Source organism: Bactrocera latifrons, unplaced genomic scaffold, assembly GCF_001853355.1.
Source record: "Bactrocera latifrons isolate USDA-ARS-PBARC rearing strain unplaced genomic scaffold, ASM185335v1 scaffold_143, whole genome shotgun sequence".
NCBI classification, from domain to species: domain Eukaryota; kingdom Metazoa; phylum Arthropoda; class Insecta; order Diptera; family Tephritidae; genus Bactrocera; species Bactrocera latifrons.
In genome coordinates, this window is record NW_017534886.1 from 107217 (window position 1) to 126888 (window position 19672).

The following is a 19672-nucleotide window of genomic DNA, read 5'->3' on the forward strand; positions in this document are numbered from 1 at the left end:
CCCTACTTTTTTAAAGAAAAAACACGGAAACTTCAAATTTAATGGAGAATGTTTRTTATAATTCTAAAGAACATGGCATTTATTTTCTGATTATTATCTCTTCGAAATATTAGCTGTGGTTACGTCTCAGATGGACAACCTTTCAGACTAATTTTCGATGATTTGTTCGATCATTTCGACTGCTAACTAGAGAATGGCACGCGTGATGTTTTACTCTAAGGCTTCAGGCGAGAATTTAGACTTAACATAACGGTGTGATATCACATGATCTTGGTGGCCAATCAACTGGCTAATAATGAGAAATTATCATCGAAGTGTTGTCTCAATATTTTATAATTCAGAAGAAGTGGGCCGTCTTGTTGAAACCAAATGTCGCCGAGAAGATGAAGAAATGTGGTCTCATGATTCCACCGGCCTATACACAACACCAAACCGTTTTTTTTTGTTTTTTGGATGAAATGACAGCTCTTGAATTGCTTCAGGTTATTTTTCGTCCCAAACTCGGCAATTCCGCTTGCTTACATACTCATTATACTATAACCTGAAATGGGTATCATAGCGGATCTAAATTTGCTCGAAAATGTTGGATCTTTTTGGAAGTTTTCAATAGCGTACTTTCTTTTCTGCGTACTGAACGTGGCATATTCGGTCGAATATTATCGAATAATGAATGCAGGGTCTCAAGGTAGGATTTGGTGTTGCGAATAGTACGTTCAGCAGGCCGATTATGTTGACCATAAATGGGGCGAAGCGAGCAAAAAAACATTCTTTACAGAACGTGAATTTTCGTAATAAAGTTGAACGCTTTGAAACGTTCTTCAGGCGTAAATCTTTTTATGATCAAATGCTAAACAATACTGAATAAAAATAACATGACAGCTTGACACGACTCACGCGCGATCTGTCAAAAAAAGGCTTTTAATAAAAGTACTTCCACTTGGATCATCCGTTATAATCCAATATCCGTTAATTGGTAAATTACCTTCAAATAAAATATAAGTTTACGTGTGTGCCAATTTTAGGGGTACTTATGGCAATGTGTTGTATTGTTTGTTATCCATTGTGCCAATGCTTTGCAACACAGTATTTTATTTAAATATAAATGTTATAAAACGTCATTCATCGCTCGTAGTTCATACTTTCAACCCAGTATCTTGTGAACGTTAAGCGCGTATTATGTCTATATATCTCTTATTAATTACATTACATTGGCTCGTCTATCAAATACCGTATTATAAGGTAATTTTGATGTAATTCAAACTCMTCGGCACACAGCCCACAGTATACCTCAATAAGGTCATATTGAGTATACACAAATAAGCTATGTCGTTATGTAATCTTAATTTGTGTTTARAGCCCTTAAATATACCATTATATCAGTATAATTTTGTTCGTTCATTAACAAGGCTATGTTGCTGTTCTTTATACCATTTTGTTGGCCATATAAAATACGTAAATTGATAATTAACATCATCGACATTGACCATCCACCTATCGCCATTATATTTAGTTCACTTTGTGATATAAGTACATATAATATATAAGTATATGCAAGTGTGTGTATTATAGGTATTGAAATTAGATTCAGAAATAGAAAGTATATACTTATATGATACATATGTGTCTAAAATTTAGTATAAAAGGATGTATGCAGTGGGAGGTAATAAAAATGAAATTGACTATGCGGTAATTACCATCATTCATCAATGCGGAAACAAAACTTATATACAATTTATCGCTCAGATATCGATCTCAAAGTATATTTTTCTTAATTAAAAAACGATACATCAATTTATTCGACGTTGCAATGGAAAACTCCACGGCTGAAAAAGGTTTCTATATGGAACTTAGCACATTAGTAGGTTAGATAAACAATCAAAACATTGCAGTAGGTAAAAATTTACCAGTTTACAACTAGAAATTACTGTAAGAAAAWTAATAGACTCTTGCCAATTATGCTACTTAACAAAACTGAAGGAAAAATTTACAACCGATGTGATGAGGGGATATTTGAGGTGCCCCGATTATGAATTTCAGTTCAAAAACGTTAAATCACGTACAGCAATTTTTGCCCTTTTAGTAAATGACATGATGAAAAATATGATGATTTTCAAGTTATTGCTTTGCCCAATTYACGGACATTGACGATTCTGGTGGTCAAGCGGCCTCGGTGCTTGCGTCAATTTGATATTTTAAGGATGTRGGCCAAGATATTTTCTCAAAATTCGCCACAAGGACGTCACAGAGATGACCAACGCTTGRGAAAGGCGTGTGCGAGACTGATTTGGGTCTTCCTCAACTGATGCGCTAGTGGCAGTAATATTTTCGACACTATGTGTACTTCTTTGTCGCACTGTCGGACTTAGTGCTCTTAAAATTGAGGCTACTGACTCCGAATAATTTAGTTTAATAATAATTTCGTCTCGTTGTTGGATTGTATATCTTTCCATGTTGAAATAACAAACCTTACTGAAGAGAAATGTTAGAAGAACGGGAAAAATATKACGTTGTTTGCTGTCTCTATTGCTCTACTTTTTGCAGGGTCCCTATGAAAAAGTCTTTTACAAGAACTTGATTTGAATTCGTCGGTTTGTATGTCAGCTATTCCCCCTGCGGGTAGGGGGGACCCCTCCAGGTTGGGGGGGAAACCGAATATACCCGTGGTAAGGCATGCCTGCCGTAGGAGGCGACTAAAATCCAAATACACTATGTCTGACATTTCAGGTCTTTGTTTAAATGTCAGCATGGTCAAACGTCATTGTAAGTGATATGATATTCAGCTTGAATTCCATTCTAAGCTTCATATTATAATTAATATAAGGCATTGTCGGTACATCTCAAGCGACAATTCACATACAGTTGAGTTCTTAAGGGTTCTTAGGAATTCTTGGGGGCTCAACTGGCAGTAGCGAAAGCTACAAGTCACACCGAAGACTAAAACATGGTACCATGGGAAGCCGTTAGCCCTTGGAGGAAACTACAATCTGCTCATTGGATTTTTGGCCCTTTGTGGAGATTCGTGGTGACTGTGGTTTAAACCTAAATGCAGGAAGGGCATTTAGTCCGGTGTGGAGTCGCACTGCGACCGGGTGCCGGACCTAGAGTACGGCAGAGGTTTTAGATGGGTCTCGTACCCGACCAAGGTGGCTAGGGTGTACTTGTCCACCCAAACCAATTGGAACGAAATATAAGTGTATGTGGCGGCACTCATGCTTTGGTTCTCCAGAGTATGGTGCAGGTGCATGCACTCGTGCTTTGGGGCGTTGATCAACGCATTGTTTTGATCTATGTGCTTCTAGCAATAGAAAGCATCGTGGGGTTAGGCCTCCGCAGGCAGAAACTCACGTTAAACCACAACGGACTCTGTATGTCAGCCATGTATTATTGTGGTCAGATACCGGCGTTTTGACAAATTAACAGCTTATTGGGTCTAAGCTCGTCCCGCTGATCGTTTACATACATATGTAGGTACGCTTGGTTGGCAAAATTTTGTTCCGGCGATTTAAGTTTTGATACACTGTAACAGAAGAGGTCAGAATTGTTCAATAAAAAATGTGTAGTGTTCCATCAGGATAATCCGAGACCTCATACAACTCTGATGACAAAAGCCAAATGTCAAAAGCTTTTGCGGCTTGAATGGGATGTCCTAACATATCCGCCATATTCTCTAAATTGGGCACTTTCGGACTATTACCTGTTCCTTGCTCTGAAAAAGTTTTTGGTTTGGAAAACTTTCAGCTAAATCAGGATGATAGAGTAATGTGTAGAAGTTCACGCAAGTGAGGAAAGTCCTCTRAGCGCCATTCACTTGGTAGTGGCCAGAAGCGACTATTTTACATATGKCTCAAGCAGCTCACGACTTTCGGTCTTTGACCAAGTATCCTCTAGATAGCCAGAAAACATTCGTTTGAAGACGAGCGAAAGTGAAAAGGCGAAACATCTCTCCCTAGTGTTGAGCGTTGGGTTTGGGACCCGCCACATAGAAAACACCTCCAATCATATTGCTGATTTGCGCCCACGCCCCGTTCGAAGAGAAATATGGTTATCTTTAGTATTCGATTCCAGCATAGAAAAATTAATATTAAACTACGAAGTTAGACTAAATGGATAATGATTGAATTGAAATGAGTGTGTGCGTGTGAGCTCAATTCATTTGATATAAGTACTTACTATATATACACAAATATTATATATGTATCATACTATGTATCATAAAAAGATATATATTTACTCCAAAAAGTTATTTGGGTTTGAAGAACGATCGAGGCCTAAGTGTGACACCCCTGTAAAWCAGTAGAATACTCAAACCTAGCAATGTGGACTACACAGCCCAATAACTCTAACTTATTTTATTTTTAAATAGAATATTGGTATTTGTGCTAGGTTATTTGTTTTTGTTGTTTYTACAATTTTCTCATTTCACGGTGAATTGCGCTGTTTAACGTTTGTTTCGGTTCTATTTACTTTATTTTGATTTTGCCTCACATGCTTGCAACCTTCGCACGTCATTGACTGTTATTGGCCGGAATGGCGCCAATTTTATGGACAAGGCAGTTGACCCACGGCTGGAATGATATTGATATGAGTCATTCAAACGAAATTTATGCACACCTTTACATACATATAGTCTCGAAGTGAGTGGGATAAATCATACGTGTGCACACATAGCATGTTGGTTATTTATTTGTCTGCCCTCTAACTAGTTTATTTACCACGCATTTTTTCCAATCGACAGGAAGAATTGMACATTATTATTAAAGACTCACCACTGAGTTGTGTTTCCCATTTGACGTCTAATATTCATGCAATAACTCAATTGCCTCGCCTTTGTTTATTTATTGCTGATTGAATTTTACTCCACATATACCATGCATTGCACGGTTTGCCTTCTGTGTTTTATTCACCGAAGACAATATCGATTTGTTTCTATTCCAACTTTATTGACCTCCACGCTTATGATGTACAGTAATATCATTAATTGCTTTACACCTTTTTATGGTGTAAGAAATTCACATYTAGAAAATGTAAACGGATTTCCACAGTAAGTGTTGGTGATTGTAAAAGAATAATGGAACTTCGATTTCAAGGTTGACCTCAACTAACAGATAATTTTTGAAGCCATTTTCTAGGRGATATATATTCAACAACATTTATGTACTATTTTTTTGTAATTAAGAAAGATCTGCATTAGTTTATACGATATCCACATAGATCATTGTATACGAACTTGTAAAATACTCGTTTCTAAAAATCTAAAATTATACTAATTTTTACTCTAATTTATACTCCTACTTGAATAATCTTTTATAATACCTCGTCATGCGAAAAAYTTTATTTATTTAATTTCTTATAACTTATGTTATTTACCTCGATTATCGTTTACAACTCAACTCATTTGAGTTGAATTAAAAACAATTCAACTTTCGAACAACAGCCCTTTTTTGCCATTATGAACTACAATCAATCACAGTTGAAGTTGTCTCGATATTGCCACGAAGAAGAAAATATTTTTTATAATTTATTATTCACCACAACTACGGCTTACAACTGGACTCAGTTGAGTTGAAATTTTAACAACTCAACTTAATTAGTTTATATATTTGATAATGCGATTGTTTTATCTTATTGTGGAATTGAATTTGAACTCTATTGTGCGAAAGTCCTATAAATGCTGAAATTATTCATTATAGAAATCATACAATACAAATATGTAAATATGAATTTATATTTACTATATATGCATAATATAAAAGGTAATTGAACTTAAATTTTGCTAGATTATTCCCCACCCAAAAAAATGATTATTTTATGATGTTTCTTTGGAGTAGCTTATCAGTTAGCAACAAATAATTTATATGAAAATGTGTAGCGCTTTTGTTTGAATTTTGAGAATTTGATTTATATATAAAATATTAAATTTTAGTGACTCAGAAATTAGACCTACATTCGAAAATGATGATTGCTATGAAAAAGGAGCGGTAAAAACTTCACTCAAATTCAAGTAGTTCAGGTGTTAGATAATCTGTGACAGTGCTGTCTACTGTRGGTAGAAAATAGTAAGACTTTTTATTTAAATTTCGCACGAAAACCCATTCGTCGAAATATTTGTTTTTCCGTTGGTATGACGAAGTGCATTCGGCGACTTTTACGATTAGTGAAACTATTCAACAAAGAAGTTCCATTAAATTTTGTGTGCGGAATCAAATTTTGATGCCGAAACATACAGAATGTTAGTAACGACCTTCTGTGATAGTTTGTCGCGAGCAAGTGTTTTTGATTGGTACAAATTATTCAAAATCGTTGACAACGAACCACGTYCAGGAYGGATATYAACATCAACTGATGATCAACAAGTCAATAAAATAGAATATTTGATGTTTGAGYATCGACGATTAACAGTCAGAGATCTTATTGGCATCGTTGGAATATCGGAAGGACCAGTGAAAATTATTTTGAAAGATTTTGAGCCTAAGAAAAGTGAATACGATTGGTTCCAAAACAAAAATCAAGTTTTTCGAAAATTAGCGTCGCGTTAACGTCTGTGAAACAACGTTTTCCGACTAGCAGAATGAAATGAAATGTATTATTCCTGGTGATGAGTCTCGGATCTTTACTCGCGACCCAGAAACAGACGATCATTACTGGAGATGAGTCTTGGAGCTATGTGGTGCACTCTGATTTCCTTTCGACCGGCCAAACTGTCAGCAAGGAATACTATTTGAGTGTTATGCGTCGTTTGTGCGAAGCTATTCGCAGAAAGAGGTCCGAATTATGGGCCGACAACTCTTTGTGAGTTTTTCGCCAAATTTTCAACMAATATCGTGCTGCAACCAACGTATTCGCTACATTTACCTTCGTGTGACTTCTGGCTATTCARCAAACTCAAACKATAGCTCCGGGAAAACCGATTTGAGGCAATTGAAGGCCATTCCGGAAATTGATTGAAATTGATTGCGAGGATTGAAAAAAACGTTGTCAGAAATGTATTGGAGCCAAGTTGGATTATTTTGAATAATAAATTAAGAAGAATTTTATATAATCAACAAAGTCTTACTATTTTTTTGCTCAACTATATTCCATAAATTTGTCTTTAAACTTTTATTTTATTTTTTATAATATTTTATGCCGAGCACAATGCAAACGTCGAAAGAATTTTTAAATTAATAGGAATGCCCATCAGTTAGGTCAGTTAGGAACATGAATACAAAGCGTGTTATGAATTTTGGGCGATAAAGGTTTTGTTGTGTGGACTCGTTTTTACAAAGTTTAAGCTTATACAATGACATATATTAAAGGGTTTCTCTGAGAAGAATTTCTATTGAGCTTCTTTTTTCTTCACTGYAATTAGTCTAAGACCCACTCTCTACAAATACGTAGTTAATAAGGAATGTGTGCAAACAAGATTAAGATGCAGATGAAGTACCCTCTGTAAATTGTCAGAATACCAGATTTTTTCGAAAAATAACAATAAGCCCACATTGAAGACGAAAGACAATTTTTTTCGTAATRCTATAAGTGGTTAAACTTCTACTTATTCATACTCAAGTCCATAATATCTGCTGATGTCTTATCACTAGTTTTAATTTTTCAAAAAAGTCTTCTCATTAAAGAAACTTAGCCACTGACTAAATTAGCGAATGCGGTCAAATTAATTCAGCGTTCTAATTGGTATATAACATCTTCACCTCATAAAAATTATATAAACGCGTGTGTTTTCTTTTTATATTATACAAAAGTGAATTGAAAGATGATCACTGTGCCTGGCAGTAGCACAAATCGCTTTGATGATGCCTCATTGCAAATACGGATGTGATGGCTACAACTGTGCAACTGTGTCACTTTGCTGCTTTTCATTCGAGCTCCTTTTTAAGTGCATAGAAATGACACAGAAATGGTGTTAACAACAAAAGTGCCAGCGACAACAACAACAMCAACAAATTAAAGAAAAACATTGGTATTAGTATTACAAAGCGCAATACACAAAGGCGTGCAGTGGAAARGAGCAGAAAATACGGAACTATTTGACGAGCGCAGGCGGAAGAGCTGGAAGCTGGCAAAGGGATCGTGCATTTGTAGACATTCATAAAAAATAGTGAAAGGATTTAAGGAATCATATGTAATTATTCGCTTGTGTCTCTGCGTGTTTATGCATATGAATTATATTCTTGTAGCATCGCTGAGACGATAGACAGCAAGTAATGCGAAGGAGGCTTCACACTAATAATATCCTTTCAATGTGAAAATTGTGATACAAATTAAAAGAAAATAAAAGAAGAAAAACCGTTAACTGTGGTTGCACCGAAGCTACAATACCCTTGACAAATATTAAATATTCTCTAGTGGAACTCGTTTTTCATCGGTGAGTTTCTATGGGAGTCATATGCAATAGTGATCAGATATGAATGATTTCTTCAGARGTTGTCTTTGACTATATTCCAYRCCAAAGTCATTGAAAATATCTGGTAAAAYTAAAAAGTTTTCTATACAGGTACTTGATWCTGATCGTTCAGCTTGTATGGTAGCTTTTGTTATAGTAGTCCGATCAGATCAGTTGCTTCAGAGGCACTTTGGACCCGTTCAATACCCCTTTACACATTTCTTGAAGAAGTCTCTSATAGATGAGCAGCTTCTGGGTGAGAGAATGCCGTGTGCAAAATTTCAGTTCGATATCTAAAAACTGAGAGATTAGTTTGAGTATATGGCATACAAACAGGCAGACTCAGCGCATTGTGTTTATAATAAATATAATGTTATAGAGTCCCAGACTATCCTTCTGTTGAGTCAAAAACTTCGTCGCAAACTTTATATGCCCTGTCATCGGATAATAAGGCAGCAGCAACTAATGTGCTATGAGAAGTATATATACATACAAATCTCTATCGATGTACAAACAAATTATGGTAGACAAATGTGTTGGTGCTGGTTACACGYTGCCATTTTGCAATTTCTCTTTTTTAATTACACACCAAATGCTTTCCTTTACAGCAGCTCGCTTGGTTGTTAGGTGYGAAGAGCTGCGCTGTTGCTAAGTCATGCTGCTGACTTTCAATATATTCATGTTGTAAACAAAGGAAATGCTCATTTCGCGCTCACACTGGCTGCCGCACTCTTTTCATTCAAAACTAATGACAGAATTTAAACCAACGCGGCAGAAGGGAAATGCTTTTCTTGATGGAGACAAACGATGCGCGGCTCAAGTTAGTATTAGGCAAGTCGCCAAAAAAGAACAAATGAAGAATAATGGGAATGCTGTCGAAATACAGCGCAAAAATTATTGCTGTAGTAATTTGTTGCCGTTTAAATGGCTCACAAATATATGGTAGCTGTGTATGTACTTATAAATGAATGTACTATATACATGTATGGTGTATTTAACGTTATATTTAGCTACGTTGCAGTATTTGAGCTTCCGGCGGYCGTCGTATACAGATACATGCTTGCATTTTTCGCGCTAAAACTAATGTGGCAGTTATGTAGTGCGTTCAGGATATTTTAAATTAATTTCAACAACTTAAAAGTAATTTATTCTGTGCTAAAAATAATCATGAGAAATTTGAGTTGAAATTAAAAAGTGGTTGAAAGCAAACAAAGTGCTAGAAGTAAACAATGGCTCAGCAAGAAGTCTTAACTTATATAAGTATATGGACATTAGGGTATTCGTTATTTCCCAAGTTGATTTTTTTGCTAACATCTGCTGAAGTTTAAGTTTGCACCCTTAAAAAAGAACCAAATTTCGCTTATATTTAACTTGTAATTTTTGATTTTTTGCAATAAATTTTTTTATATTCTTGGGTTGCTCATACGACATGTTGTACTATATGAATTCAGTACTTTAACTGCACATAAGYTTTAAAGGAGTGGTTTGATAAAGAAATAAACAATACTAATTTTTTTTACCTTGAATATCAGTTTTTCAAGGTTTTTGCGTTATTTGCTTTGGTTATAAAAATTTATCGTGAAGAATACAAAATTCCCATGGCAAGTATTTATGAAAAGTGAAATGATTTAATTTGAAATTAATTATACCATTTACAGTGAATCCATTTTTGAAGCAAAATTGAAACTTTYACAAAAAAAGAAAATCAAAAATTGACTGTGACTCTCGTTTCATGTTTGACTGAAAAGTCAGTCATAATCATGTAGAAAATGACGCCGAATACAGATTTAGAGTATGTAGGTTCATAAGAGGTGTTTATGATAGTGGATAGACAACGCGTATGTAGCAAGTGTTTAATGACTTCGCGACCTTTACAAAGATTTCTGAAGGTATGCGCTCCCAAGTGTTTAAGTCTTTTACCTCACAAATGCGGAACAGTCAAGAGGAAAGTGTTAAGTTATTTTTAGATGCTCAGATATCTGGCCAGCATGCTTATCAACGTAGCGTTCCACGATTTTTCTGTCTGCTTTTCGCTTTCTCGCTAGTGCTGACTTGTTTCTGCCCCCTGTAGAGCCTTTCATAATGCTAACAGAGCTTCCTCTGCTATTGCTGACAGGTTTCCATCGGCTTCCCAAATCCTATTTGCTCACAGATTGGCCTCTTACTACTGAGGTTGCGGTATTGTTGCTGCAGTTCGGGATAGATTTGGATATCCCTTCCCTTCGTCAGCTTTCCATTAACCACCTTTTCGTTAACGTTTGTGCTTTTGTTATCTTGTCCATGCAAAAAGGGTCCCCACTCAGAGCCGAGAATCCTCCGAAAAGGTAGTCGTCTAAGGTTGTCTCAGTGACGGGGCTAAGGCGAGGGTCGGTGCACAACTAGCGCAAAGAAGGACTTTTCTCACCTAATACCTACCACGCTAACTTAACGACGAGGGTTTTGGAACGTACTCTGATAACTGCCAGAGTTTTAAAGGGACGGAGGCGGTTGCGATATTAGCCCTTCAGCCATTTCTGATGAGTATCACCTCATCATACTCCGCGATTAAAATGCCACAACCACCAGCCAATGGTTCTACCAAATCTTATAGAGCTAATCCTACTTACAAACCAGTTCCAAAGCTAAAGTCATCCAGGAGTTGCCATTCAATTACTTGTGTTCGTGATAAAGTATACTCCCCAAAACACTTCTGCGATATTTTCAATGATTCCGTAGTCTTGGAACATAATGATAAGATTAAAATTTTATTAAGATTTTTCTTGCCAGTTTTCTCATCTACATACATATGTGTCATTTAACTTTTTCGTTTTGATAAACAAAATTATAAGATTAAAATAGTTTAAAGTCAACTGAAACCACAACCACAAATACAAAAAATAATTAATTTAATTGTTCTCTCTAAGTTCTAACACAATAAAAAAATTCAAATGGAATTATGGGTATAATCAAAGCTAATACAAGGGTATTCAAATATTGCAAATTTAAGATTTGTTTTGTAAAACTTTAATTCAATTTCCGAATATTGAATTATTACTTTGAAACTTGTTTCTGTCCCCCCTCCAATTAAATTTATTAAACTTCTTCTATGAGATCATATTTATAATATTTATTTTTAATTATCGTTGACAGGGCAAGGCTTTGGTTATGTATGTTAGCATATCTTAAACTGCTTAGAAAAGCTTATCCCGCGGACTGAAAGAAAGTGCCTCTGAAGAACAGTTTACCATGCCACGCCCTTAGAAGCTTATACTCGTCGTTGCCGTGGGTTTAAGGGCGTTACTGCTGAGCTGCGTGAAATGAAATTAAGTTTTAATATTTTTATATTCTGCTAAACTCAACTATAAARTTGCACGCACTATCATAAGTACGAGTATATGCATTTACCAGAGCACGCACGAACAAATATACATATGCATTTGTATGTGTGTGCTGGCGTGCGTGAGCTGCCAYAATGCGCACCCCGCAGCTTGGCGTTTGCTTGGCTTGCAAAATATGAGCAAATCGTAAGTGAAATATGATTAAGTAAAGTTACAAAGTTCAAGTTGACATTGTGCAGTGTTGCATGAAAGTGCTGCTGGAAGAAAGTGTGAGCTCATGCAACTTGTTGGTGTATGTGGTTTACTTGACATCACCACATCTGTCTTGATGTGCTTTTGGTGTAGAACTTTGCCCAAAGCTGGGTGGCTTTAGTTACCACAACTCAAGCAAGTCGAATTGTTAAGTTAATTGAATTTCTTGTTTTCTCCTCCCGCAGAATGCAATTTTTCGACCAACTCGAACTTTTAAGATGCTTGTTTACAAATATGTTACTTGCAACATAGAGAATAATACTCGTTCGTACCACATACCAGTCAGTATTTGTGTGTCCAATTGATTTTCTTCTTTATTCGAAGGATTACTTTGAAGTGCATATAAGTTATTTCGGTGATTTGTATAAAATAATTGYTCTTACGTAAATAGTGGAAGAATATTCCTAGAATATTTTATGCTCTTGTAATCTAATCTAAAACCGGCGGGGACCATGCATTGCCGGTCGAGCTATTCAAACTGATCAGGAGCATGCATCAGCTTCTTTGTAGAATGTGATCGGACGAAAACTTGCAGGACTTTAAGTAAGCTCTGCCCAATACACAAAAAGGAAGGCTCCCAATCTGCGCCAACCCCCGTGGGATAAGACTTTTCAGCTTCGCTATCTAGCGTACTGTACGAAAGTTTAAAGCCCACTGTCAACAAACTGATTGGACCTTATCAATGTGGCTTTTTAGACCTCAAAAATCAACAACTGACCAGATATTCACCAGGTGTAAGCTGATGTTGAGCAACGCCAAAAGCTCCGTCAGTATCGAGAAGGACCTCTCCGAACCGTTCAATACCAAACGAAGTTTCAGCCAAGCAGACTTAATATCGTGGGACTTCTTCAATCTACTGTTGGAGTTAATAATTACAGCTGCAAAGCTAAACAGAGAAGGTACATTCTTCTACAAGATTGTACAACTGCTGGCCTATGCCAGTGATATCGATATCATTGGTCTAAACAACTGCGCCGTTAGTTTTGCGTTCTCCTGGACGGACAAAGAATATCTCTTGTCATTGAACAAGYAAATTTTGCATTCGCGACTTGGCCAAATCCATGTTGGTAGTCATAACTTTGAAGTCGTAGATGATTTCGTCTTGGAACCAGCATTCACACCATAAACAACGTCAACAGCGGCTATTTCGGAGGAGGCWATTGAGAAGTAAAGTTCTCTGAAAAACAAAGACCAAATTCTACAAGTGATTGGTCGGCGTTACGAGTTTTCGAGAGACAAGTTGTGGGGAAGATTTATAGTCCTTTGTGCATTGGCAACGGCRAATACCGCGCTGAGCGGCTACGCTGCCACCGYCTATTTTTATATTAAATTTCAGATATCACAAATCACTTCAACGATTTTTTTGGCATTTATATTTTTTTTAACAACAGATTTTTTGATTAGAACAATTAAAGATTCAATAATTGCCGTGCAAGTTCACAGTCAATCGAATCAATGATCACTAGTCAATGGGAACGATGAAAAATTGCCTGAATTGGACTGCGAAATACTATCATTCACTGTATTCTACGGATCTGACTTAGAGTGACTTTTATCTGTTTCCACACTTCAAGAGAATAATCGGTTCAAGGAATTATAACAAATAGTATAATGCTCTTTGGCAGAAACTATAATGAATGACGAAATCGAGTTGTATATTTTATCCGGAAGGGTTTGTAGACTTACAAAATCCGTCTTGTGAAAGAATTGAAGTCGAAGTAGTCAAACACGTCGCACGTTCGGTGAATGAGCTCAAAACGAAATGACCATCAAATGTGAGACGYCGCTACATTCTATACAGCCAACGARACAATCAATTTATTGAAGGAAACTTTTGGTGAGCGCATTATCTCGCGTCTTGGACCCGTGGCATGGTCTTATTAATGATTAGATTTCAATCTGCTGGACTTGTTTTATGGGGCTATGTCGATAGTCTATAGACTTGTCTGAATTTACACGAGCCAGCCTTTGCAGTTTTTATAATTCCTGACCATAACATTATAGTATATGAGTTTTATTTCTTCTGGAAGACTATATGTCTAAAAAACATCGTGAGCTTGATGCGTATGAATGCAAACCAATATCACTGTATGAACAAAGCCGTCGAACAGAGTCAACGCATATACTCGTACCTCTGTAATTTCGTAGCTTGATAACGGGCTCATTACGTCGATTGTTGTATAAAAAAGCATCCCATGTATCAACAGAGAAATATGAATAAAAGAGTAGATAATGACTTAGCAGACTGATGGGTGGATTTGCTGATTAAAATATTTACATATGTACAGACAGGGTGGTTCTATGGCTATATATAATTTAATTTAATCTAATTACTTCTAAGGAAGATATTGCAGATATCTAAGAAAATATGTTTTATACCAGAAGCTAAAATGCTGAAATTAATTAAATCGATTTCAATAAAAATAAATTTCAAAAAATCGGTCTTTTAATATCTTATTAAAATCTACAACACATATAGAATACTGTCCCAAWTTTTAAACTTGATCCGAGTAATAKTTTCGGAGATGCAGCCATGAGAACTTGTGCTGTCGAGGCTAGCTAGGCTAAATGCGCGATTGGCACGATTTCTGGAGAACTACTCAACCGATCTACATGACATTTTATACAGCCAAAAACAACAACATTTTATACAGATCCTTAAGATACACTTCTTAAACAAGGATTTTTTTCGATTACAATTATTTGAAAAAAAAAATGTGTAGAAATTTTTACTGAAATTTTCATTTTATTAGAAAAATGTCTGCCAAAAATCCATTTTTCAGTTTTTTTTTTAGCTAGATGGTCCTGTAAGGATATTAATAGTGTATGTTTGTAACAATAAAAAATTGTAATAAAATGTTTCATTTTTTCTAACAGAAAATTTTTTTTGAAAAAAGGCTGTTTTTACCCTAGGAAGCCCAAGAAACCTCTCTAATCAAAAAAAAAGGCAACTTGCATTTAAATTTTTGGTATATTATTGTTCGATACATACAATTTTTGTGAAATAATGGGAAAGGCATTAACAGTGAAACAAGTAATTTGGTACTCACTAAGCTTTAGCCATTCTATAATAATAATGCTAGAGCGATAATGTTGCTATGTGTCTACTGTGCCTATGACATTTAAATTTCTGTTTGTTGTAGCTGACATGGAAGCTTATCAATGCTAGGCGTTAAAAGTTAATCATATGTACATACATTTATGCAAGCGTATGTATGTGTGTATGCAGAATCCCTACTCTCAGCTGATATTGCTCTGCATTGTGCTATGATAAATGGACGCCAGCCACATGCCTCAGCACCCAATTTGTACGGATCTTTTTATAATGATGCTAAACATTTTGTTTTGTTTTCATACAATAATGCGTTCATATACCCCTTTAAAATCTTGATATGTTCTCATTTACTCATATACATTTCTGCATATATAATATATATATATAATATAATATTGTAAAATATGTTATCACTCTAAATAAATTTTACTTGACTGCTGCGCGACTTAACAGAGTAACAGCAGCAGCAACAGTTGTCATCATAAAAGCTAAATCATTTGTAGTGTCAGTGTACGCGTMTCTTCGTAACGATAACGGTCGGATTTGCAGAACCCTTGTGTGTTTAATTGTTTGCTATAATCGGGTGCAGCTTGTTTTATGACGTATGTAAATGCGTATGCAGATGTGCATCTAAGCATCTAAATAGAAATGTAGAAACGACGGTTTTTCAGTGTCAGTGGTTAGACGAAAATTTTGTATGTGTTTTTTTTTCTGTGCTGAATCAACAACATGTGAAGCCACCTTTAAAGAAAATAAAATAATATTATACAGTGATATATGTATCTGCCCCTAAAAAATTAAACAAATAGTCATCGGTTTCAAGAAGAACTGCGCGAARCAAGCAACAGCAATGATTAGAGGTTAAATCTCACTTAATGTTTGTACAATAATGTTCAACAATTAGCTTCACTGTTTAAACGAAAAACACAAAATATTGATAAAAGGCGCGCTTTATTTCAGTTCCTCAATGAAATTATAATATTACCACTAACAACACAAGCTGACTGTAACTGAACTATTAAGTGCACAAGGTAATATTTGTGAAGGTCACATATACAGTAGTCACCGTATGGTTGAATTTGAAGTGCTTTAGAATGCTTTATACAAATTATATGATAATTTAATCAACTAATAGCACAAGCCTATAAAATTTCAAACTGTTAATGTGTTTTCATTTTAATATGTCTCAAGCGAACTTGACCATTTTTAAAGTGAAAAACAGAATTTTTCTATTTAAAAATAATCATAGCTCTAGAGTGCAGACAGGTTAGTGCAGGGTTTGTTTAACAAATGCGGTTCACATCTGGTATAGTTAATAAYTAATTAAGGCAATTGAGAATCCCACTAAACTGTTTATATTGCGGCTTGTTGGACTCATAAAACTTCATTCATATTTGTTGGTTCTTCCTAGCATTATCCAGAATTAGATATATCCAAGGAACGTTCCAAAGTAAACAGGACTTAAAAAAAAAAACAAAAACAAATGGTTTTTTCGAACAAAATCCTTTGCTTTCATGGTCAAATGCATTTGCATTTGGTTAATAGTTTATGGTTAAAATGTGATTTTTGGTAAAACAATGGTTCTTCGAATGTTGGATGCTGCGCAATTTTTGGTTGTCAGTCAATTTGTGCATGAAATTTGTTAGGTGAAAATGCGATAAATCGATGTTTTGGAGATGTTCAATTCCATTTCTATGAATTTCAATGATGATTTCAATGATGATTTCGCCTGATTTTTGTTGAATTCACTCACAATTTCGAAGGAATTTGATTGGCCCACGTGTTGATCGTCATTTATGTCCTCTCGACSACTTTGAAAACGTTGAAACCACTYGTGCACTCTGCTACGGGATAGACAATCATCGCCATAAACTTGTTTCATCAATTGAAATGTTTCGGTAAAAGTTTTTCCAATTTTAAAACAAAATTTAATGTTGGCTTTAGTTAGTTTTGTTGAAACAAAATGTCGCTGAGACTACGAGCTTCAATTTCAGTCATGAAATTGTCGGTTATCATGGCGCCATTGACGGTTACTTTCTTACCARGATCGTTTTTTAACAAATGTGGACCGACGATTCCACCGTCCCACAAACCACACCAAACCATTCCATTTTCTATATTAAATGGCAGCTGCTGAATTTCATTATCATCGGCAGTTTTGCTTATTTACATACCCATTTAGCCAGAAATGGGCCTCATCGCTAAACAAAATTTGGCTAAAAAACGTCGATTGTTCTTGGAACTATTCAAGAGCTCTTTGAACGAAGCGATGCCGCTTGGGAAGGTCGAGCTGCTTCAGTTCATGCACAAGCTGTATTACGTAACTTTTTAATTTAAGATCACAGCGTAAAAGTCGTTCCATACGTCAGTCCGAGTTGTTGCAAACGGCGCTAAATCCACGGTCTTCGTGTACACTCACAGCTACGGCTGCTATATTTTCTTCAATGCATGCTGGACGTGGTCTATTCGGTCGAATATTATCTAGTAACTAATRCTGGGTCTAAAGATGAGTTATGGTGTTTCGAATACGCTCTGTAGGCTGATTATGTTGACCATAAGTTGAACGAAGCGCGTGAAACATATTCATTACAGAATGTGAATTTACGTAATAAATTTGAACGTTTCGAAAACGTTGGTCAGGCCTAAGTTTTTCGATGATAAAATGCCAAACAATACTGAACAATAACATTACAGTTTGACAGGACKCACAAGTGATCTGTCAAAATAGACTATCGAAAAAAAACATCTACTTGGATTACCAGATAAAACATATCTAAATTTCTGTATTAATATTGGAAAATTTGAAAAATCTGAAAAACTAACTGCTATTTGTAGCCAATACTTGTATGCACTCATAAAGTATATTTTGGTATGAACTTACCGAAATATGATTACATTCGCGCTGTTATAGACACAATGGGAGTGTAACCTTAAAAAAAAAGTAGTTACGTCGTCTCAGTTATGTGTTTTATCGGATTTTCGAACAAATAAAAAGTCAATTATTCGAATCAGCAAGGGCTTGCYCAATTAAAAAAATCTTTTTAATTTTCTTCAACGGTTCAGAAGTATTGCCCCTTTGATTTAAACTGCTTTTAAAGGCTAATTCGTAATAAAATTTTAAACTATTAATCGAGAAAGCAGGTCGTGCAGATTAATTTTCGAATATTGAAATACGTTTAATATAGTAATTTATGTAGTTAATACTTTTGAACTACATATATAAGAGTATCCAAGCTGCGAGTTATTTATGACAAGGCTGCCATGTGTGCCTGGCCAARGCAAGACATTTCTGTCTCACCATAAGTAGAATTATAAATATAAGGTTAACTGGCATCTATCATACACGTGGTAAGGAAAATTTTTTACTATCAAAAAATCTTTACGTATGTCAGTAAAAACATTTCAACACTTTTTACTTAGTTAACTGCCTAAGCTTTGAGAGAGCAATGCATTAACACTTTGTGATCAGTCGAAATGTGATGCTCTCTTGGGAGCGGCCACGGAACCTCACCTAAACTACTCAATCTTAAGAAGATTGTGTTAATGTATGAAAAGGGAAATGCGTTAGTTAATTAATCCATTACTTTAATATACCCAAATCTTAATTTATAAATACTGCACTTGACACTTACGTTTTACTCCATTTTTTGCCTTACTTCCAGCCAAGTAATCATTGCGARGCGCATTTGCTTGCAGCCACTACCGAAATCGAGGCGCTCAAGCAGGCTCTGCTYGAGAAACATAGTCAAATTGTCGCCATGGAAACAGCATGCATACAGGAAACCGAACGACAAGTTGAACTGGAAGATAGTGTCATTGCGTGGCAAGATAAATATGATCGTTTATATGAGTCACATAAACGTGTGCAAAAAGTGAATCAAAGTTTGGAGGATAAATTGCTMAAATTGGTGGATCGCAATACTGGCGAGCGTGCGCAATTGACCAGCGATGTTGCCACTTTGAGCGTACGATTGGCGCAAGCGAATTTTAATATCGCAAAGCTGCAACGGGAAATCGTAAGTCACGGAATATACTCGTACAATATGTATTTTACATTTATAAATCGTAAAATTAAGAATAATTTTTTATTACAATTGAATATAATATTATATAAACATTTTCTGCTACGCTTGTTCTTGATTCAGTTTTCCTCGAACACTTTAAAYACTTTTGCGGGCAGTTTAAAACTATAATTGAATGTATGTATGCGCTAAAACACTTTGTAAGTCTTCTTTATTCTACGAAGACCATTGTTATTTTGTAGCTTCGGTGACTTGTTRAAAGTAGTGGTTGCGAACTTAGACCGCAGTCACTATCTTATAATCGATATATTTTTTCACTTTTTTCCTACCCCCACTATGAAGTGGTTATTGTTTCGTAGCTAATTTTGCAAATCTTCCTACAACAGGTGATCATCTATGAAAAGGTTTTCTTAATTTGCTTATATATRGGTGTGCAGAACTGTTTAGAAGGTTCAGGATCTCACTTGTTGAGTAGAAATAAATAGGTCAGTACTATGTAAGGTTCTCAAAGCACCGTAACGATTTGATAGAACATTTGTAAACGTTATAAACTCTGTCCTACTTTTTTATGTGTTGAGTCCAATTTCAGTTGACTCGTTCGATCATTTCGACTGGTTCAAGAAAACATAGAACATAGTGATGTCACTTG

At 35.6% G+C, this 19672-nt stretch overlaps 1 protein-coding gene across 4 annotated transcripts in view; it reads left to right on the forward strand.

The window, feature by feature from the left end:
* Window positions 1-19672, forward strand: part of LOC108965647 (tight junction-associated protein 1) — a 124902-nt gene that overhangs the window by 10411 nt on the left and 94819 nt on the right. For 3 of the 4 annotated variants that reach the window (XM_018928192.1, XM_018928193.1, XM_018928195.1), the window contains exon 2: window positions 18664-19017. In XM_018928192.1, the coding sequence (XP_018783737.1) occupies window positions 18664-19017 (354 nt within the window). Of the gene's footprint in view, window positions 1-15520; window positions 16033-18663; window positions 19018-19672 lie in introns of those variants that run through there. The other variant, XM_018928194.1, reaches the window with a different exon arrangement.